Here is a 19,129-nt window from a genome sequence, read left to right on the forward strand (position 1 = left end):
CTGCAAACCCGCTACCTGACCGAGACCGCGGCGCTTCCCGCGGGCTGCGGCCCGGCTGCCGGGGCCCGCCCGCTCCACAGCGAGCTAGCGGCGACGGCCGGGACCACCGAGCAGCGCTACCGGCCCCTGCCTTCCCCCGGAGCAGCCGGCGAGGGCCGCGCAGCCGCCACCTCCCCGCCCCGTGGCGGGAGAGGCGCTGCCCACTCCGCTCCCGCCGCTCGGCACGAGCAGCGCCCCGCCGGGCCGGGCCCCGCCGCCCGCCAGGTAGAGCCATAGCCACCCTCCCGGGGCGGGCGGACAAGCGGGGCCCGCGGCGGCGACCCCCCACACTCACCTGGGCGCCCGCTCGGCCGCGCTGCCCGCACCCCGCTCCCCCCGCCGCTGCCGCCGCCTTTTGTTCGCTGCGGCGCGGCCCGGCCCGTCCGGCCCATCGGGCTACGGGCGCCGCCGCCGTCCATTGGCTGCCGCCGCCGTCACGTGTGCCTTGCCTGAGCGGCGGCAGCGTGCCCATTGGCCGCCGCCGGTGGGGCGCGGCCGCGCGGCCTTGTGGGAGTCGTAGTTCGCCCCTCCCTCCCTCTCTCCCGCCCCCCCGGTAACGCCCGCGACCGTGAACCCCCGGCCCGGGGCCCGCGGTCAGCGCCACTGACGTCAGGCCGGAGCAAAGGGCCGCGGCCACGCCGCCGTCACGCTCTGCGTCACCCCGGACAGCGCGCCCCGACGGCGGCGAGGGGCGAGGCCTCTCCGCCCCCGCCCCGCCGGGCCGGGCTGAGGCAGCGGGGCAGACCCGGGCCTGCCTTGCCCAGCGCTGGGGCGGGCGGGGAACCGCCCACGGGGCCGTTGAAACGGCCGGGGCAGGAGGTGCCCGGTGGTGCCCGCGGAGGGGAGCGGCAGCACGGCCCGGAGCCTCTGCGGTTCACCGGCAGACGGCAGCCCTGCCTGGGAACGGAGGGTCACCGGTGTATGTCCCCACCGGAGCGCGGTCCCCAGGGGAACGGCCAGCAGGTGCTTCTCACCTGCGCAGGGCAGTGGAAGGTGCACGGATCCAACACCCCAGGCAGCAGAGAGAGACGGTTCCGAGGTGTTGTGAGGCCTCGGCCTCCTGCCTGCCCGCTCCCGGCTGCCCTGTTCTCCCCCGGGGCTCTGGGGGCCGGCCTCCCGCCTCCTCGCTTGTCAGCAGGAACCATCGCACGTTCCTTCCTTCCCCGCTGTCACCAACCCACGACTAAAGCATCAGCAGCGCTAAAGGGAAGCGCCCTGGGATGTCTCGCTGACCAGAGCGGATGGCCTTGCTCCAGGGACGAGGTCTGCTGTGGCCCGTGTGTCATTGTCACCAGCCTGGAGCACAGGCCTGCGACTGCCACCGCACGGAGGAGTGAGGACACGATGCTCCTGCCCATCTCATTGGTCACGCCTGGCGGTGCCAGTGGGGAAAGTCTCCACGGAAAAGTTTCTGAAAGCTTAATCTGTCTGAAATCCTCTGCCTGGCTCCCTGGGGACAGGGGTGTGTCACGCTGGCCTCCCACTCCAGGGCTCAGCCGGTGTTTGTCTCACCACCCGTGCGTGAGACACCCTGCCTCCCTCCCACACCGCGGTGCTCTGCAGCCGCTCCAGCCCCGTCCTGGCAGCCACAGAGCGAGGACGGGCCCTGTCAGTGCAGAACCCAGCAGCAGCGCTCCTTCTCCCCGGGGTGCAGTTACATCTCACAGGCTCCGAGCAGGACAGACACCCCACACCCGCTCTGAGTCACTTGGCAGCAACAAATTGCTTCAGACATTAATCTTGGCGGGGGCTCAGCCGAGGCCGAGATAAAGACTGAAGTCGCTGATAGGAGGAACCAGCGGCATCGCTCTCTCATCCTTTGTTCATCCAGGATTGGACACAGCAGTGATGAAACTGGTACCACGGGCTACCAGCAAACACCAAAGCGTAGGGAATACACTTATTCCGGAGGGAGGCGGTGGGCTGCCCTGGCGAACCCCCGTGGTCGTCACCGGCTGGTGACCCGGCTGAGCAGAGGAACCCGTTCGGCCTGACGCTCGGTGGTAACCGGGACACTCCCACGACGGCTCTTGCAAAGCTCCCGCACCCCCTTTCCCTTCTGCCCGTTCCTCCGGGGCTTTGGAAACGCGGCTCCAAAGAGCACAAACCCCAACGGGCACCGGAGAGAGACACCATGAGCACCCGCTGCGCGACCCCCGCCCGGAGCCCGCACAGCTTTTGGCGGAAGAAACGGGCATTCCCCCCCGCCCCCCCTCCCAGCAGCGCGGCGGGCGTGATTTCGGGCACGCTGACCCCTCCGCGGGTCCCCCACGCCCGAGGGAACCCCCCACCTCCGGCCCCCGAGCGAGCTCCCCCGCTGGCGGACCGGGGCGGCGGCAGCCCGGGGGGCGGCAGCCCGGGGGGCGGGGGCTGGGGGGCGGGGGCTGGGGGCGGGGCCGCCGCCGCGACGCCGCGCTCGGTGTCTCCGCGCCCACGGCGGCAGCGCGGGAAACCCTGCCGGGGCGCGGGCAACCTCGCCGGGCGCGCCGCCGCGACGTCACCTCCTGGGCGGGGCTTCGCGCAAACGCCGGAAGTCGGGCCGTTGCTAAGCGACGGCGGCGGCCATGGCGGCGGCGGCGGCGGCGGCGGCGGGCCCTGCGGTGATCGGCACCTTCCCCGGTCTCATGGCCGAGGGGGAGCTGCTGTGCCGGCGCGGGGAGCACGGGAAGGCCCTGGGCTGCTTCGACAACGTGAGCGGCCGCGGCGGGGGGCGCCCGGGGGCACCGGAGGGGGCGGCCGCGACGGGCCGGGCGTGGCGGTGGCGTTCGGTTCCGGCGGGATCGGTGGCACGAAGGGGAGGGGGACGTGGAGGAGGAGGAGGACGCGCTGTCCCCAAGGGAGGACACAGCGTGCAGGGGGGGCTGGCCAGGGTGGGGGTGCAGCACCTGCGGCGAGGGAAGACAGGGGAGCTGCGGAGGGGATGTGCTAACGTCCAGAGAATGCTATTTCTTTGAGATAAAAATGTAAAATTCGGTAAAGCTGTGCTTTTAACCTCCTCCATCACCAAGATGCAGGCTGGGCCGGAGCGGGTGGCACCCAGTACCTGTGCTTGTGAGTGTTGGTTGCTGCTGCTGGGCCGGCACTGACACCGCCTGCCCGTGTCTGCTGTGTTCCAGGCGCTGAAGCTGAGGGCGGAGGACAAGCACTGCCTAGCTGCCCGCTCGAAATGTTACCTGAAACTTGGAGACACACAAAATGCCCTGAAAGATGCTGAGGCTTCTCTCCAAAATGACAAAACGTTCTTCAAGGTAAACGGCGTGAAGTGGTAAGAGCCTGGGGTGGCCTAGGACTTTGGAGGGTCTGGGAGACAGTATGGTGTCGGAACGGCCGACTCTAAACATGCCCGTGGCGTTTTTGTGGCTTCCAGAGGAGTGGAGGCGCTTTGTCAGCAACTGAGAAAGAGTTCCGGGATCAGATTTTATCGTACACAGATGGCAACGGCACAGGGCCCTCACTTCTGCCTGGCAGGGTGTTCATTGAGATCTGGGAAGCTTTATTTTTATATCTTTATATATATATATTTTTTTTTTTTCCCCACGTGTCATTTTAGGGACTTTACCAAAAAGCTGAGACGTTATACACCATGGGTGATTTTGAGTTTGCATTAGTGTTTTATCATCGAGGCCGCAGACAACGTCCAGACCTACAGAAGTTCCAGCTGGGCATCGAGAAATGCCAGGAGGCCATTGTCAACTGCATCGGAAGTAAGATGTGGCATTTTCTGGCCCCGGCAGCACAGCCAGGAGCCGGCGGGTGGGCAGCCGGGGCGCGTTAGCTCCGCCCGTGACCCAGGTCTCTTTGCTCCTGGGTTCATGCGCTCAGCGGCCCCTCTCAGGTGAAACCAGGAGGCACCAGAACGAGCCCAGCCCTGCTCTGCCTGCCTGCTTTTGTTGTCCGAATGCCTGTTCATATAACTTCAGTGGGTCAATTATGGCACTGACTTACATTTCCAAAGTCCCTGTGAAAATGTTCTGGGTAGTGCAGAACAGAGCAGCTCATCTGCTGACAGCCCTGCTGATCACAGAATCCATTTTGAGACCTTTATCCTCAAATATTCAAAGCTGGTAAGACGTTGGCCTTGCCACCTGAGAGCGGCCTTCCTGCAATCCTGGTTCTCCTCCCGTGTGCGTTGCACAAGAGCAGTGAAACTGCTGCCTGTTGCAGCGGAGCGCCGCTTTCCCAGCGCCTGGCGCCGCGCACAGCACCGAGCCCTGCGGGAGGCGGGAGAGGCCGAGGGCCCGGCGCCGTTCGAAGCAAACCGAGCGCTCGCCCCTTTTCCCGTGGCTTGTCTCGTCGCCGCGCTCTCGTGGACGGGCCGTGCGGCCGCTCCCGGGCACGCCAGGACGCCTCGGCCGGGGCTGCCGCCCTGGACGCGTGCAGGAGGCAGCTGTGCCGAGCTGGGAGGCTGCTGCCAAACCCGCCCGGCTGGTTGGAGGCTGCTCGGGTGGATCCGCGACAGCCCGGCCCGGCCCCGAGCCAGGGCACACCCTGCTGCACCCCCGTGCTCACAGGCCCGATCCTGGCGATGCTCAGTGCCTCACTCCCGCTGAAACCGGTTGCAAAACTCCAGCCCACCTCCAGGGCCAGCGGGTAACTTCATCGCCCAGATGCGTAAAGGCCCGGCGCTCTTTCCTGGGCGGTGTTTGTTTGAACCGCCAGGGCACGTTCCCAGGCCCAGCCTGCTTCCCTCCGTGGCTGCTGCTTTCTTGGCTTCACCCAAAGGCCTGGGCATCTTCGCAGCTCTCAGCCGAGGTGCTCGCCGTGCTTGCCCCCGCTCGAGCGCGAGCTGAGCAGCAGGGTGAAAACGAAATGGGGGGGTTGCCCTGAGGCCAGAGCACAAAACCTGTGGGACAGTTCTCTGGATTGCTGGAGACCCCTCTGCTTGGGGCTTTCCTTCCATCTTACGGTTCAGCTGTGATCCCTGAGAAGAACCTGCCCTCCCTCTTCTTCCTCCGTTTCCAGGATGCAGCAGCCTGGGTAGGACGCGGTGACGGGAGCCCCCTGGTGCCCTGTGAAAATAGCGGCGAAAGTCCCGAGAGGAGCCGCATCCCCGCTGGCAGAACGCACCGACAGCCACGTGTGTCGCGTGAAAGAATTCGTAGAAAGCTGCTTTTCAAACAGGGCGTTACAGGCTTGGCACGTTTAGGGCCATTTCCATTCCCAAAGCCTCTGCACTGCTGTTCTTGAACACTAACGAGTATTTTCTCTGTGTTTTGCAGGCCCATCCTTGGTGAAGCTGGAGAACAAGGAGGATCTGTGCTTCGTAAGCAGGCAGGCAGAGGTACAGTCTGAAGAGCTCTTGCTTTAGAAGCTCACCAGGGTTCCTGTAATGCCGACACTTTCTGAAGGAGGCATTAGAGGATCCACAGTTCCCGCAGCAGCGAGGACACGGCTGGTCTAGCGAAGGGCCTCCCGAGCAGGAAGCGCCCCGGTCCCTGGTGGGAGCGTTGGTGCTCCTGCTTTCAGTGTAGATGGGGCTCAAGCTACAGAAAATGTAGGAGATGGCAGAAGGGCAGGGAAGAGCGAGCACGGAGAAACAAAGCCCAGTTTGAAATTTTGCTGCCAGCCTGTTCCTGTTGGGTGGTGCTGGTTGCCCCTCAGAGCGTAACGAGTAACAGCACCGGGGCCGAGCCAGGGTACCTGGATCCACAGTATTTGCTTTGGTTTTACCTGGTGTTTGAGGCTCACATGTTTGATAATGGACATTTTCTTGATTGCTTAATTTTGGGGGGTCCACTGAAGCAGGGCCTTGTTCCCCCGCGCCCAAGCCACCTTCCCTCTGAGGCCGGTGCCGCGGCCGCTCTTGGCTTCTTCCAGCCAGAATGACGGGCCCTCGGTGGTAAAAGTGGTTTGTACAGAGGGGCCTAAAGAGTCGCCCTGTCCTCGTGGGCATTTTGGACGCCAGACTTCAGCAATACCCTCCTGGCGTTTCGGAAGCCCCGGCTGTGGCAGCCTCTCCTTGGCTGGGGACTCCGACCCTGCCTTTCCACGGCCTTCGCGTCCTCCCGCGGCACCGACCTGGCAGCCCCCCAGGGCAGCCCAAGGCACCGGGGCAGGACGAATTCTTGCTCCTGCTGTCACGCCCCCTGCTGCTCTCAGACGTGAGGGTGCACAACTGGGTGCAAAACTGCCGTTGCTCATGACCAAAGCAATTGGTGAGACACCGACTTTCTGGTTTTGTTTAAACCATAACTTGGTCTAGATGGAGTATAAGCGGGACTCTGCTCATTCCCCACTGATCTCCCCCAACTTCCTTTGTTTTTTCTTGCCGTAGAGCAAAAAAGCGGATCAGAAACGCCAAATCAAACTGACTAAGGACCAAAAAGGGACAAGGAAACAGGAGCCTGTGAGGAATCCCAAAACAGAGCGGCAGCTTCTTGGAGAGCTTTATGCCGACAAGGCCTACCTGGAAAAGCTGCTCAAGGATGAAGGTCTTTCTCCGTTGTGCTTAGCTACGGGTTCCTTCTAAGCGGGTTTTTTTGTTTCTTCTTTCATGTACCTGCGACTGCCCGCCCTTGTTTGTATCGGAGCTTGCACAGCACGTGGTGCTTGCGGTGGTCACGAGAGGCGGGTGTCTGGGGAGTACAGGTGCTTTTGGAGACAGGTCCCATATTCATAACGATGTCTGAGCACATTTCCTTCCCTGCTAAATGTCAGGCTTTTGTAACGAGCGGTGAATCAGCTCAAAGCAACCTGTGCTCATGAAATCAAAAGCAGAAGCAGTATCGTGACAAACTGCTTCGCTCATGTCACCATGGTGAGTTCCACTAACGCCTGCAGGAAGTGCAAAGCGCTGCTCAAGCGACAGGAACTCACTCGTGGTTTCGTTACAAACGTTGTTAAGATCAAGGTGCAGGATTTGGAGAAATGCCTTGTTTCAGGACGAGGCAGGAAGGTGAAGCCCCTTTAGTCCCTTTTCCAGCAAAGGCTTTACTCGGTGACAGCAGTAACTGAGAACTCGGCCTGCTCGCAGGTTTCGCGGCATTACCAGCCCGAGTAAACCTGTGGGCTCTCTGGCTTCCAGGTGTGTACAAGCCCTCTCGGGGTGTGTGTGTGTCCCGCGCTGACCCCCAGCCCCCGCCGAGGCGCCGTTTCGCACGAAGGCCCCGCGGAGCGGCTCTGCCCTGGGCAGAGCGGGCAGCGGCCGCGGGGCTGGGGACGGCGGCTCCGACCGCAAAACCGCGCGGGACGGGAGTTTGCCGTAACCTCCCCCTCAACCGCCCCAGCTCTGCGGAGCGCTGAGGGCTGCGTGGCCCAGGCCTCTCTCTCGGCGCAGGCCAGCGTTCGCCAGCAGCCCCCGCTGAACTGCAGCCTCGCCCGTCACCTCCGTTAACACTCTCCTGGGTTCTACCGTCTCCTTCCCAGATCTGATGGAGAGCAGCACAAAGCAGGGGATCAAAGTAGCGGACCTGGTGCTGGGCGGCATTTCCTACCTGGACACACGCAGCGAATTCTGGCGGCAGCAGAAGCCTATTTACGCCCGTGTGAGAGAGCGCCAGCTCCGGCAGCAAGGGTGGATCCGGGCCAGGAAACGCAAACCGGCTGATGCGGGCAGATACGTTGTGAAGAGCGTGGAGAGCGTTGACACGGGTAGGTGTCCTGGCTGGAAGCAGTAAGGAAACGGTGACAGCACGTGCCATTCTTGGCTTCAGTAACTGCAGACCAGAACAGAAGCGGTGGAAGTATTAACGAACGCTGTAGGTGGTTTTGGGGAAGTATTGCTTTGTGTTCTTCACCTTTCCCAACACTTTAGAATCCAACACTTCTTTTTTTTCCTCAGCTTTTTCTGCACTTGAGTTCTTGACGACGGGTTTTCAGGACGCTGCTTAGATCCCAAAGCCAGGCAGGGCACCGCTGCTGCGTAGCAAACGCCTGTGCTCTGGCAGCCAGACGTTTTATTGAGAGCCTGCAGGAGTCAATCACATCTGTAGCTCAAAAATGCCAGTGGAGAGGTGAGGAAGCTGGAAAGCGGTGGTCTGGAAGGAAGGAGTAATCCAGCCCCTTCTGGTCTCTTTCCCTCTCCCTGTGCAAGGAATTCGGTTGTTACTGCAGCCCGGTTCTGCCGAGCCGCAGCAGCTCGGGGCAGGCGGCGTCGGGAACACCCGGCAGCCCGATTCCTGCGGCGCTGCAGCCCGGCGGGCGCAAGGACCGGAGCTCACCGGGAAAGCGCCAGGGGCTCATGGAGGGGGTAAAATCCTGAGTCCTGCAGCTCAGACTTCACCGCCGAGGCCAGGCTGCCCCGCTGCAACCACTGTGAGCTTTCCAGCCCCTCAGACAACAAGCATCGGGCCCCTTTGTTTTCTCTTCAGCCGGGGCAAGGTGTCCCCAGGGTCGTTTCCCCGCACTGGCTGTGACAGAAGGGGACTCCAGCGGTGCCGGGAGGGTCAGGAATACCATCTCCCGGGGCAGGTTTCCTGGCGATGGAGCGGGGAGCGTAGGGGATGCGTGAAGAGCTGGGAGCTCTCACCCTTCCCGGCGGGAGGGGGCGGCACCCGGGGCTCTGGCTGCCCCCGGCCCGGGCCGGGGGTCCGAGCCCGGCGCTGTCCCCGCAGCGTCCTGGGACGGAGCGAGCGGCGGCGACGGCGGCCCGGGGTCCCTCCTGCGCGGTGCCCTCCCGGTGCCTCGGCGGTGCGGGAGGCTCAGCGCGGCTTTTCCCCCCGCAGAGGGCGATGTCGGCAGCGAGGACGCGGAACGCGGCAGCCCGGCGGGGGGCAGAGAGCGCAGGGGGAGCGCCCGGAGCCCCGCGGCCCGGCGGGAGGAGCAGCGGCGACCCGCGAACCACGGGGAAGGGGGAAACGGGCGGGAGAAGGCGGCGAACGATCGCAACGCGAAGAGCCCGGCGGAGCGGCCGCCCCGCACAGCCCCGCAGCGCCGCGGCGACAACTGAGCGGCTGCGGCGGCATGTCGCGATACGGCGCGCGCCTCCCAACACGAGCTCGGCGCCTCTCCGCCCGCTCCGCGCCCGCCCCGCAGCCCCCCAGCCCCCCCCTAGCGCCCCCAGCCCCCTCCCTCCCCGCAGCCCCCCCCCCAACTCACCCCCCTCCCCCCCAGCCGTCCCGGCGGAGCCCCGGGCGGGACGGGGGGACGGACCGACTCTCCCCGCACCCCCCGCTCACCCTCCCACCGCCCGGGGGGGGGTGCCGGGCCCGGCCCCCCGCTCCCCCCGCGCCTGCGCGGCCCCGGGCGGGGGGGTCCCGCCGCTATGAAAGGGGCCGCGGCCGCGCCCGCCCCAGAGCCGCTGCCCCGCCGCGCCGCTCCGCACCGGCGCCGCTGCCCTCACCATGGTAAGCGGGGACCAGGGCCACCGGGGCGGGGGGGACACGGACCGGCACCGGGGCAGCCGCCCCTCCCGGGTGTCTTTTGCCGGAGGGGAGGAAGCGCCCGGGGGGGGTGCCCGGCTGTGGGGCGCGGGGGGGGTTCCCGGGCTGCGCCGTCCCTGCGGGGGGCTGCCGGGGCACGACCAGCTTCATCGGCCCCGAGGGCTGGAGCCGCCGGTCCCGGCCCCGCGGGGCGCGGGGACAAGCGGGAGCTTTGTGGGGCCGGGCCGGGGCTGAATGGGGGATTGTCCGCCCGGGGGCCCGGCCCCGCCGACGCGGGGCTCTGTGGGGCCATTGTCCGCCGGGCCCGGCCCGTGAAGGCGGCCATTCTCCTCGGAGCTGGCCGGGGAACAATGGGGCCGGAGGGTGTTTTCCATTATTGTTCTTTTGTTTGCGCGGCTGAAAAGCGGCCTCAGTCCCTGCCGCCGCCAGCAGCTGCCCGCGGCCACCGCCCGGCCCCGCGTCCCCCCCCGCCGGTGGGGACACCGGCCCCGCGGGGAGCGGCGGCGCTCGGGGCGGCTCCCACCCTCCGCTCCCTACTCCTGCCCGGACCCGGCAGCCCCCAGCCCCCGGGGCTGGCAGCACGGGGGTCCCAGTGGAGCCCTGCGGCCCTCGCCCCTCTCCGGGCCCCGCCGTCCCCGCGGTTTGGGGACGCGCAAGGAGGCGGCGGGTCCCGGTCCGGGTCCCCGGGCGCTGGGGGACCGAAAGCCCCCTCACGTTCTGTAAGAAGAGACAGGGAAGTTAATGGGCTGAGATCGTGGGGGGTTTTAAACACCAGCTCCGCGCTGCGAACAGGAAAGCCGAGTGTTCTGCCACGGGCAGAGCCCTTCTGTGGTCCGTAAGGCTCGATTTTCACATCAAAGGCAGAACCCCCTCCTTCAGCATCGCCCCTCGGCTGCTGGCACAGCGCTGGGCTCCAGAGCAGGTGTGGGGTCGGGCTGGGCGAGGAGCAGCTGGGGAGGGAAGGGGGCAGAGAGCTCCCCTGCTGCCCCGAAAACCAGCGGCTGCCCCGTTGATGCTATTGAAAACTCGCCCAGTCGGGGAATTCCCTTGTTTTCTTCCAGTCCTGTGTTTTCCCACGCCCTGCTGGGAATCAATCTGGGATTCCAGTTACGGAGCCGCTGGCAGGAGGGGGCAGAGCCAGCGCCAGCCCCCAGCAGCCTTTCCCGGCTTGCTCGCTGCCCCCCGACATGAGCGGTTCCCCTGGGGCTGGTCCCGCTGCCGTGTGGGGCTCAGCACCTGCCGGGGGTCTGTCTGCGCGGGAGCGAGGTCAGTCGTTCCTCACCACGCGAGGAGCCCCAATTCCCTCCTCCGAGGTGTTCGGGGCGCTGACGTTCAGAAACGGGAGTTCTTCCCGCCAGAAGCTGCAGGCTTCACCCAGAAACGGCCTCTCCTGTGGGACGGAGGAGCCCGAACAGACTGGGATCGTTGGGCCGAAGCCACGCGCTCGCAGCAGCAGCCGCCACAACCTGCTGCGACTTTCGTTTCCCGCCGTCAGGCGGGTTCCCGGCAGCTCACACCCCCCTCTGCCGAGGGGCCGCGGGTGCCGGCGCTCAGAACCCAACCCGACGCGAAGCGCTGCGCCGGGCTGTGGCTTTCTGGCAGCTCGTGGTGCCGCCGAAACGGCAGTTGCTGCCACGTGACGGGTAAAACTTCCCCTTCCCGGTCAGGCAGGGCCACGAGGGCCGAGGGAGCGGAGCTGCGCCTGCAGCCCCTGGGTCAGGCTGGCGGGGCTGGGGGCAGGGAGCCGGGGCAGGGGTCCCCGCGCGGGACCCGCCGGGGGAGCTGGGAGGGGCGGTTTAAGCCGAGCCGGGCGGCTGAGGCTGGGGGACATGGGGGGCGGGGGGGGGGGGGGGAAGGGGAAGATGTGCCCTGCGCTCGCCTCCCCCCGTGCGCCTACGCGAGCTGGTGCCGGGGGACACGCGGTCTCCTGGGGTGGCTGCCCTGCGAAATATTTTCTTCTTGTATTTCAGAACAGAGGCTTCTCAAAGAAGAGTCACACGTTCCTGCCTAAAATATTTAGAAAAATGTCTACTCAATCAGCGAAAGAAAGACCCGAAAGCTTGCAGTTCCCTTTCCTTGACGACGAAGATACCATCTCCACGGTCAAGGAATCTAAAACCTTTTTTATCCTAAGAGGCCTGCCTGGCAGCGGGAAGTCCACTCTTGCCCAGGCTATTCAAGACCGGTACAAAGATGCCTGCAAGGTCGTCTCCGTTGATAGCTACAAAATTACACCTTTAATAAGAAGCACCGTTCCTGAAGAGTATTCAAAGGTGGATGAGGATCTAGTTGACTATTGCAAACGAGACATCAGCGTTATCGTTTTGGACGACACTCACCACGAGAGGGAACGACTGGACCAACTCTTTGATATTGCTGACAAATACCGGTACAAAGTCATCTTTGCCGAGCCCAAAACCCCGTGGCGAATGGATTGCTTGCAGCTGAAGGAAAAGAACCAGTGGAAACTGTCAGTGGAAGAGCTGAAGAAGATGAAGCCGAGCTTGGAGAAGGAATTCCTACCCATGTATTTTGGGTGGTTTTTGAGCAAAAGAAGTTCAGAGACCCTGAGGAAGGCTGGCCAGGCCTTCTTGGATGAGCTTGGGAGTCTTAAAGCCTTCAAAAAGGAGAGTAAATACTGTATGTATAGAAGTATCTTACCAAGTTCTGACTCTGTTGGTGAAATGTTCCTTCTGCCGTGCTAACAAGTTTGGTCAGCTTCTAAAGCGAATTTCTAGTTAAAGTTAGCGACAAGAAAAAATGTTTAAAGCTACTAATCTGTTCCCTGTAGCTGCCAGTGTTGCTGTTGTAAGTAAAAATAAACGAAACCGTTTTTCCTAAGAAGTCTCTTTAGCTCTGACGCTGCAGGGAGCTGGGTCCCGGTGGCAGCAGCGCTACTCGGGTGGGTGGGATCCCCTGTGCTGCCGCGAGCCAGAGAGAAGGGAAGGACTGACCCGCCTCATCCCTTAAGGGGGTTGTACCACACCAGGGTTACGACGAGCTGTGATGATGGGCAGAAGGTTGTTTTCTAGCTCCATCCGCTGCCAGCCCAGGTGGAAGGAGGCGTTTTATTTACCCGTCTAGTCCCGTTCAGTGGGAAGGAAGATGACACGTGAAGGACAGGTTGGGGAAGAAAGCTGGGACAGGACTCGGGCGCATGGGGTGATGTCGGGGGATCGTTTCGTGATGGTAATGCTGTTCACCTGTACTTGCAGTTGCTGTTGCTATTGAAGATCCCAAAATAAAGGTCGATCTCACCAGCTACTTTGTGAAGAGGCCGCCCGGGGTCTTACACTGCACCACAAAATACACCGAGTTTGGGAAAGCAGCTGGAGCCGAGGAATACGCACAGCAAGACGTGAGTACTGGGGCTCTGACTCCTCCCCACCACCCCAGTCTCCCTGCCCCGTCCCAGCAGGGGATCCAGGAGGCCCTGGGTGGGCTGGGGACGCGGCTGTGCTGGGAGCAGAGAGGGTCGCTGTAGGGAAGTGTGGCCTGGGCAGTAGGAAAGTCATAGTTGTGGGGGAGATGGTGACTAGTTCCTGTTAGTTTCCAAAGAAAATACTCCTGCTCCCCTCAGGAGCATCCAGCATCGTCTCCAGTAGCTCGACTGGGGTGACGATGAATTCAAGGTGCTTACGCTGCCGGCTCCGTTATTTCAAATCGGATAAGCCCAAGGTAAACGTTGGGATTTGTGAAGGCAAAAGACGTAACCAGCTCCGTGTTCACGGGGCAGGCTCTTCAGGCCAGGATCTCCCAGTTGCGCACAGTATCTCAGACCCGTCAAAGCAAGAGCCGCCGCGAGGGGCCAAGACCCCGAGCTTGCGGACGGTGAAACCAGCCCCCGCCCGCGGTCAGCTAAAGCTCTGTGCTGGCCTTGTCTCCCTCTCCCAGGCTGTGAAGGCTTCCTACGGCAAAGGCTTCACCTTGTCCATCTCTGCCCTGTTCGTCACAACAAAAACTGTCGGCGCTCGCGTGGAGCTGAGCGAGCAGCAGCTGCTGCTGTGGCCGGGAGACGCCGATAAGATCCTGCCCACCGACAACCTGCCGAAAGGCAGCCGGGCTCACATCACCCTCGGCTGCGCCACCGGCATCGAAGCAGTCCAGACTGGGCTGGACCTGCTGGAGTTCGTGAAGCTGGAAAAGGCGGGGAACAAAGGGGATGAAGTGGGGGAGATTGGAGGAGGGAAGCTGCTGTATTTTGATAACGGTATGTGGATGCTCATCCTTTCTAAAAAGATCGATGTGAAGGCAATATTCTCGGGTTATTATGGAAAAGGAAAACTGGTGCCAACGCAGAGCACCAACAAACGGGGCTCTGCTTTCAGCTCCTGCACCATCATCTAGAGCACGGGCAGGGCAGCTCCTTGGTTTGGTTTTAAAGGCAAGTAACTCCTGTAACCTTTAAAAGTGTAAAGAGAAATAATTCTACCTTTACTAAAGTAAGCCCTTTTGCCAGCCCCAGCGTGAAGCCTCTCTGGGGAGAGTTTATGGCCTCAGAACAAGGAAGAAAACAAGCAACTCTTGACTGACAAATGAGAACTGTCATGTAACTGATGTCGATAACTGAAGTGCTGCCGAGTGCGTTTTAATGGAAGAGTTTTGGAGAGAACTGGCCGTGGTCGTCTGCTTGTTTTCTTCCTCAGAGGAAGATCAACTATGGCCTTTTATAACTTCCCCACGAACCACAATCGTTAGATCTTTACTCGTCAGCAGAAGAGCAGTGGCAGACCAAAGCCTGCACAGAACTGGGCTGAAGCCAAGTGAAGCGAACTGTGCAATGTCTCTCCCCTTCGCCCCCACCCGAGGGACTGGCCTCGGTCGTTCTGGTAGCTGAACCGCTGGGTAAAAACCAGCAAGACCCACCCGTGGATCACTTCTGTCACGTGGCAGCTACTAATGGTTTAGCCCGTGAGAAGAGACCTTGGGGAGGGCAGCGAGGGGCCGCGAGCAGAGGGCGGCCCTGCTGCCCTTCCCCAGGTCACGTTCAGCGCTCGCCGCGAACGCTCCCTCCGTTGCGGGGAGGGACAGGCTGGAGAGCGCGTGGCCAGGCGAGGCCCTGAAGACAGTTACCGTGGACTTAGAGGGGAGCAGGCGACGTACCAGGAGAGGCATTCAGTTCCTGCAGCCTGGCTCCAGCCAGTTCCCTTCACACGTCAGAGAGGGCTGGACCAAGCCCTGTCCAGTGTCCTTGTCCTGTAGGGAACAATCCTGCCTTGGCAGGGGGTGGAAGAGATGAACTAACGTCTCTTCCATCTGATTTTACAGAAACTAAAATCATGTCTGAAGTACAGAACTGTACTTCATGCAAGATTTTACTACTTTTCTCTAATGCGCTTGAATGTTAAGAGTTAGGGAGGCCGTAACTGTAATTTAGGGAGTCAGTGGCGGTGCCGTAACTGCGTAACTTAAGTCTGCTCAAACCTAAACCATTGGCTGGAAAACAGTTAACGATCACGCACTTCTGCTATTAAGGCTGAACTTACGGTTTTGCTCTTTGCCAGACCCGCGGCCGGTGGAGCTGGGGTCACTGCTCTGCTCTAACCCAAGGCTCAACTAACGGATTCAGGTCGGGACAACAGTTTAAACTCGCGCTATGGCTCAGGGTTTGGGGAACTGCTTTGTGGAATTAATCCCGTATTAACACCTGTAAATACTGTGTTCGACAAGCGGGTGCTGGGCTCTGTCTGCGAGGAGCTGGCGCGGGGGCACAGCTCGCCCGGGGCTCTTCCCTGGGAGCCCGACGCTGCCGCCGCCAGAAGCGTTTCTCCTCTGAGGGTCTGAGAGTGGCAGGGAGTGCTTTGGGGCCGGGCACGCTGCAGGTTTACCAGTAAAGCAAAATAATTTCCTGCTGTTTCAAAAAGATGGATGATAATAAATTCTAACATTAAAAAAAAAGATGTATATACCCCCTGTAGCACCTGTAATCCGCCCTTGCCGTCAACAGCGACACCCTCGCTGGCTTCTGCACGGGGTGAGGGGCGAGTGCCCGGTGTTCTGCTGGGCCCTCCCTCTGAGAAACGCTCCCGGGGCTGTTCCATCCGAACTAAAACCGTGTCCGCCCGGGGCAGCCCCTGGGGGAGCGCAGGAGCACGCTGCCCCCGCTCCCTCCCGTGCCCTGGGAAGGACCCGGCCCTCCAGCTCCCAGCCAGCACTGAAAGGCACCGCTGGAATATCTTGTTTATTTGCCTGTTCAAGAACAACAGTGAGACTGTCGTCATTTCAGTTTTTATTAGTTTGTACATCATATACAGTTTATAATAAAGTAAACCAATTGCATATGGTTTTGCTTCAGTCTGTGATATTCTTCATATAAACACATCATTATGAATTATGCCTAATGAAGTAAACAACAAATATTCACATTTTTACCATTCACATCCTAGAGAGGTCCAAAGAGGGACAGTGTTCGTACCGAGGTGAAGCCCGTCTTGGAGAGGATGATGGGTTTGGCAAAGCGACGGGGACAGCGATTGCTCCATGCAATGCTCCTTTCCTCCCACTGGAAAGGGGGGGGATATTTACACTGAGGTAAACATTCAGGGTTTGGGTTCAGATAAATACTGCAGCGCAGGGTGTAGCGTCCTCTCCAAGTTGGCTTCACATCGGCACCTGGTTTTGTCTCAGCTACTCCTTACTGCCGTTACACAAAGCAGACACGCATGCAAGGAAGGTGCTCGGTCGCCGTTTCGCGCTCAGCCCCCCAGCGCGGCCTCTCGCCCTCTCCTCCGCCGAAGCACGAGCTCTCGGGTGAAAGCAGGGAGGAAGACGGGGCCACCGAGGTCAGGCTGGCCATGCCAGCGCTGCGCAGCCCGGCTCTGCCGCCCTGCCGGGCCACCCCTGTCACGCCGCTGCCTCAGCTCGGGGCCCCGCTCACAACACCCCGCCAGAGCCCTCCTGGGGCCAGGGCTGCGCGAAGAGCAGGGGGGACGCTGGCCCCGGGAGCGGGGAAAGCCAGGGCCCGCCGCGGTCACGCACTGTCTCTCAACGCCCAGCACAGCCCCGCTGCCCCAGCGAGCGGGGACCAGAGGGACCCCAGAGCGCAGCGCTGCTGCTGCCAGCGGCCTCCGGAGAACGGGGGGTCACGGAGCTGCTGCGACCCCCCTGCCGCCTTCAGCCTCAGCCCGGCACCGCTGCAACCGCGCGGAGGGACGCGGGGAGGTGCGGGGCAGCGTCTGCCCTAGGAAAGGGGGGGAGGGTCCAAGGCACAGATTTAAGCGGGATGAACACCATCCACTCCAAGGTAAGCGAGTATCTTTAGTGATGACTGAAACGGAGGAAGTAATTGGGAAAGAAGAGCCAACCACCGCGTGGTCCAAACGCTTTGGTCGTTCGACGGGGGCAGGAGCCAGGAGGCCGAGCGCAGCCCCAGGCCAGTTTCCGTATCGGAAACCCAACGACAGCCCAACAGCTTTCGCTCTGTGTCCCCGCCAGACACAGAGGGCTGAGGGACGTGCAATATTCCGTGGGTCACCAGCATATTGTCCCTGAACATTTTTTTTTTTCCTTTCTCCTTTTTTTCCAACTTGCATTAATGTATTTACAGAACAGTCAGAAGCCTTTAGCACTAAGGATCCGGCTTTACAGCAGCTTCCAAGTCCACAAACCAACCCGGGTGCTTTCCTGCCGAGCCAAAACAACAAAGAGCCTGTCCAGAAGCATCGTAACGGCCTTTACAGCTGATTCCCAGTCCAGGGTATCTGGAAAGGGCTCCCTCAATACTCCCCTGCAAAAGGTGGAGCTGACACAGCATGTAAAGTAAATCCACCCAAGAAAAATCACCCCAGGCTTTGGGGTGTGGAGGTCAGACCTCCCCCCACGCCAACCTCACTGCTGCACCTTCTTGTTTCTAAAGCACGAAATCGCTTCCACTCGCACCCGAACGCAACCGCGTTTCATATTCGAAACGACCCCCGGGACACCCCGAGCATCACGGTCAGGCAGCAGAACCCCAGCGGGGAAGCGCCACAGCCAAACCCTTCCTCAGCTCCTCGCCAACGCTCGACAGCCACGACACGGGAGCCTCAGGTCACGCCTGCTCCGCCGAGCCCCGCTGCCCCCACGCAGCTCTGGGTGCTTTTGCAGCAGAAGCCGAAGCCGCTCCGCCAGCTCCCGAGCTGCTCAGCAGCAGCGACTTCCACCACGTCTGCTCCAAGGTCCCGGCCCGGGTTGGCTTCCAGCCTCTGGGTACTTCCCGTGGGCAGCCGCTCTCCCGGCGCCGACCCTTCCCCTCCGGGAACACCAGACAGGGGCCGGCAGCCGAGGGGCAAACGTGGGGCGAGAGCCGTTGGGTGCCCGTGTTTGGGGCTGCTCAGGGGCAGCGGCACGCGGGGACACGCTTGGGGCGTTTCGGGGTTAAGTATTGAGGCTCTCACTGTGACGCCCCAAAAGAAACCCGTCACCAGCGACAATCGCCTTCCAGAAAGCGGCTCCTCGCGCTGAAGGGAAGGGCCTCCCCATGGCTCTCTTCCCCGGCCGCGTTCGCGTGGTGGCCCACGGCCACGCCAAGGGAACCGTCCGCTTCCAGACAAGGCTCGGGGCACGGACCCCCTGCCCGGCTCCTGCTCCCACCATCACCTCCAGCCGCCGCCGCCGCCTACCACCCCCCGTCGGCTCCTCTCCGCTCTAGAGACCCAGGCACAAGGCGGCGGCGCCTCACGCCGCTGGTCGTCACCGCTCGGCAAAGCCCGACGTGGAGCCAGGGAGGGCTGCGGGTGGGAGCCGCTGGCAAAAGGGCCCCGAGGCTCCCTGTGGCCACGGACGAAACACACCCCGTGAGCGACGGCCCGTAACCACCGGGCGCGAAAGGCAACGTTCCGAGCAACAACGCGCATCGAAGCAGGTTTTCCTGAAGGAGAGTCCCGCGTCTCCGAGCCGCCCTCGGACCCGACGGAGGCGACGCCGCCACCGCACCCGTGCCCAGGCGCTGCTGCCGCTGTGCCGAGGCGACGGGAGTCACCGAAGCCGCTCAAACCCCAGCGCTGGGGCAAAGGGAGCGTCTGTTCGCCTTCGCTTTGAACCACGTAACGCTCCTCAGCGGAGCCTTGGCACTCGCCCCACGAACACTGCGCGACGTGACACCGTGCGCTCGGGTAGAGCCTCACAAACACCGGCCGCACACCCCTCCTCTCTCAGCAAAGCTCTTGCGTCTCTGCCCTCCAGGGAACGGCCTCACTCAAGGTCTGGAGAGAAGGAAGCCTGTCGCACCTAACTGGGGGAGGGGGAAACAATAACAAAGACCACTGACAGACGCAGAACCCGTCTCTGCCTGGTGATACCGGGCTGGGAGAAGTCCCGCTGCACGGTAACGTCGACGCACACGGGACAAGACACCACGAACCCAGAATGCCACACGCAGCGAGTCCTGTGAGCTCCCATTTACAAGGGCCACGAGCACCGGAGAAGTGTCAATGTGCATAGACGGGTGTTCCAGTTCCCCCAGTATTTACCACTCCAGAGTCTGAAGATGCTGGGACCGTATTTCGCTCTCGGTGCAATCCAGGTAAGTCCATCACGTCACACTTGTGCGAAGGAAGCTGGAACAGAAGCCGGAGCGTCTGGTTTTGGAAATACTACTCGACATCGGCTCATTTTAAAAGCTGACTTTCAAGCAAGTTATAAAATCCTTTCTTTATTCTGCAGTACTGGAATTTAAGCCCTTAAATCTTCCCTCTACGAAGCAGATTGTCAAAACTCTGACACAACTCAGCCAAGGGGCTGCAGCGCTCGGCGGCGGCAGCACCACGACACTATTGCGACTGCTGGGAACT

General features: G+C 62.1%; 2 protein-coding genes across 2 annotated transcripts in view; one reads left to right on the forward strand and one right to left on the reverse strand.

The window, feature by feature from the left end:
• ACLY (ATP citrate lyase) overlaps nucleotides 1-361 on the reverse strand; it is a 28,929-nt gene extending 28,568 nt beyond the window's left edge. The window contains exon 1 of the mRNA XM_086478107.1: nucleotides 335-361. The gene's annotated coding sequence lies outside the window, so the exon portion shown is untranslated. The remainder of the gene's footprint in view (nucleotides 1-334) is intronic.
• A 10,996-nt stretch (nucleotides 362-11,357) lies between these two features.
• On the forward strand, nucleotides 11,358-13,706 carry CNP (2',3'-cyclic nucleotide 3' phosphodiesterase). Its single transcript, XM_009960053.2, has 3 exons — nucleotides 11,358-11,999; nucleotides 12,575-12,717; nucleotides 13,254-13,706. Exons 1-3 carry the CDS (start codon nucleotides 11,384-11,386, stop codon nucleotides 13,704-13,706), a joined length of 1,212 nt encoding a protein of 403 aa, XP_009958355.2. The 5' UTR covers nucleotides 11,358-11,383.
• The last annotated feature ends 5,423 nt before the right edge of the window (nucleotides 13,707-19,129 follow it).

Source organism: Leptosomus discolor, chromosome 25 (assembly GCF_034619465.1).
Source record: "Leptosomus discolor isolate bLepDis1 chromosome 25, bLepDis1.hap2, whole genome shotgun sequence".
Lineage (NCBI taxonomy): Eukaryota > Metazoa > Chordata > Aves > Leptosomiformes > Leptosomidae > Leptosomus > Leptosomus discolor.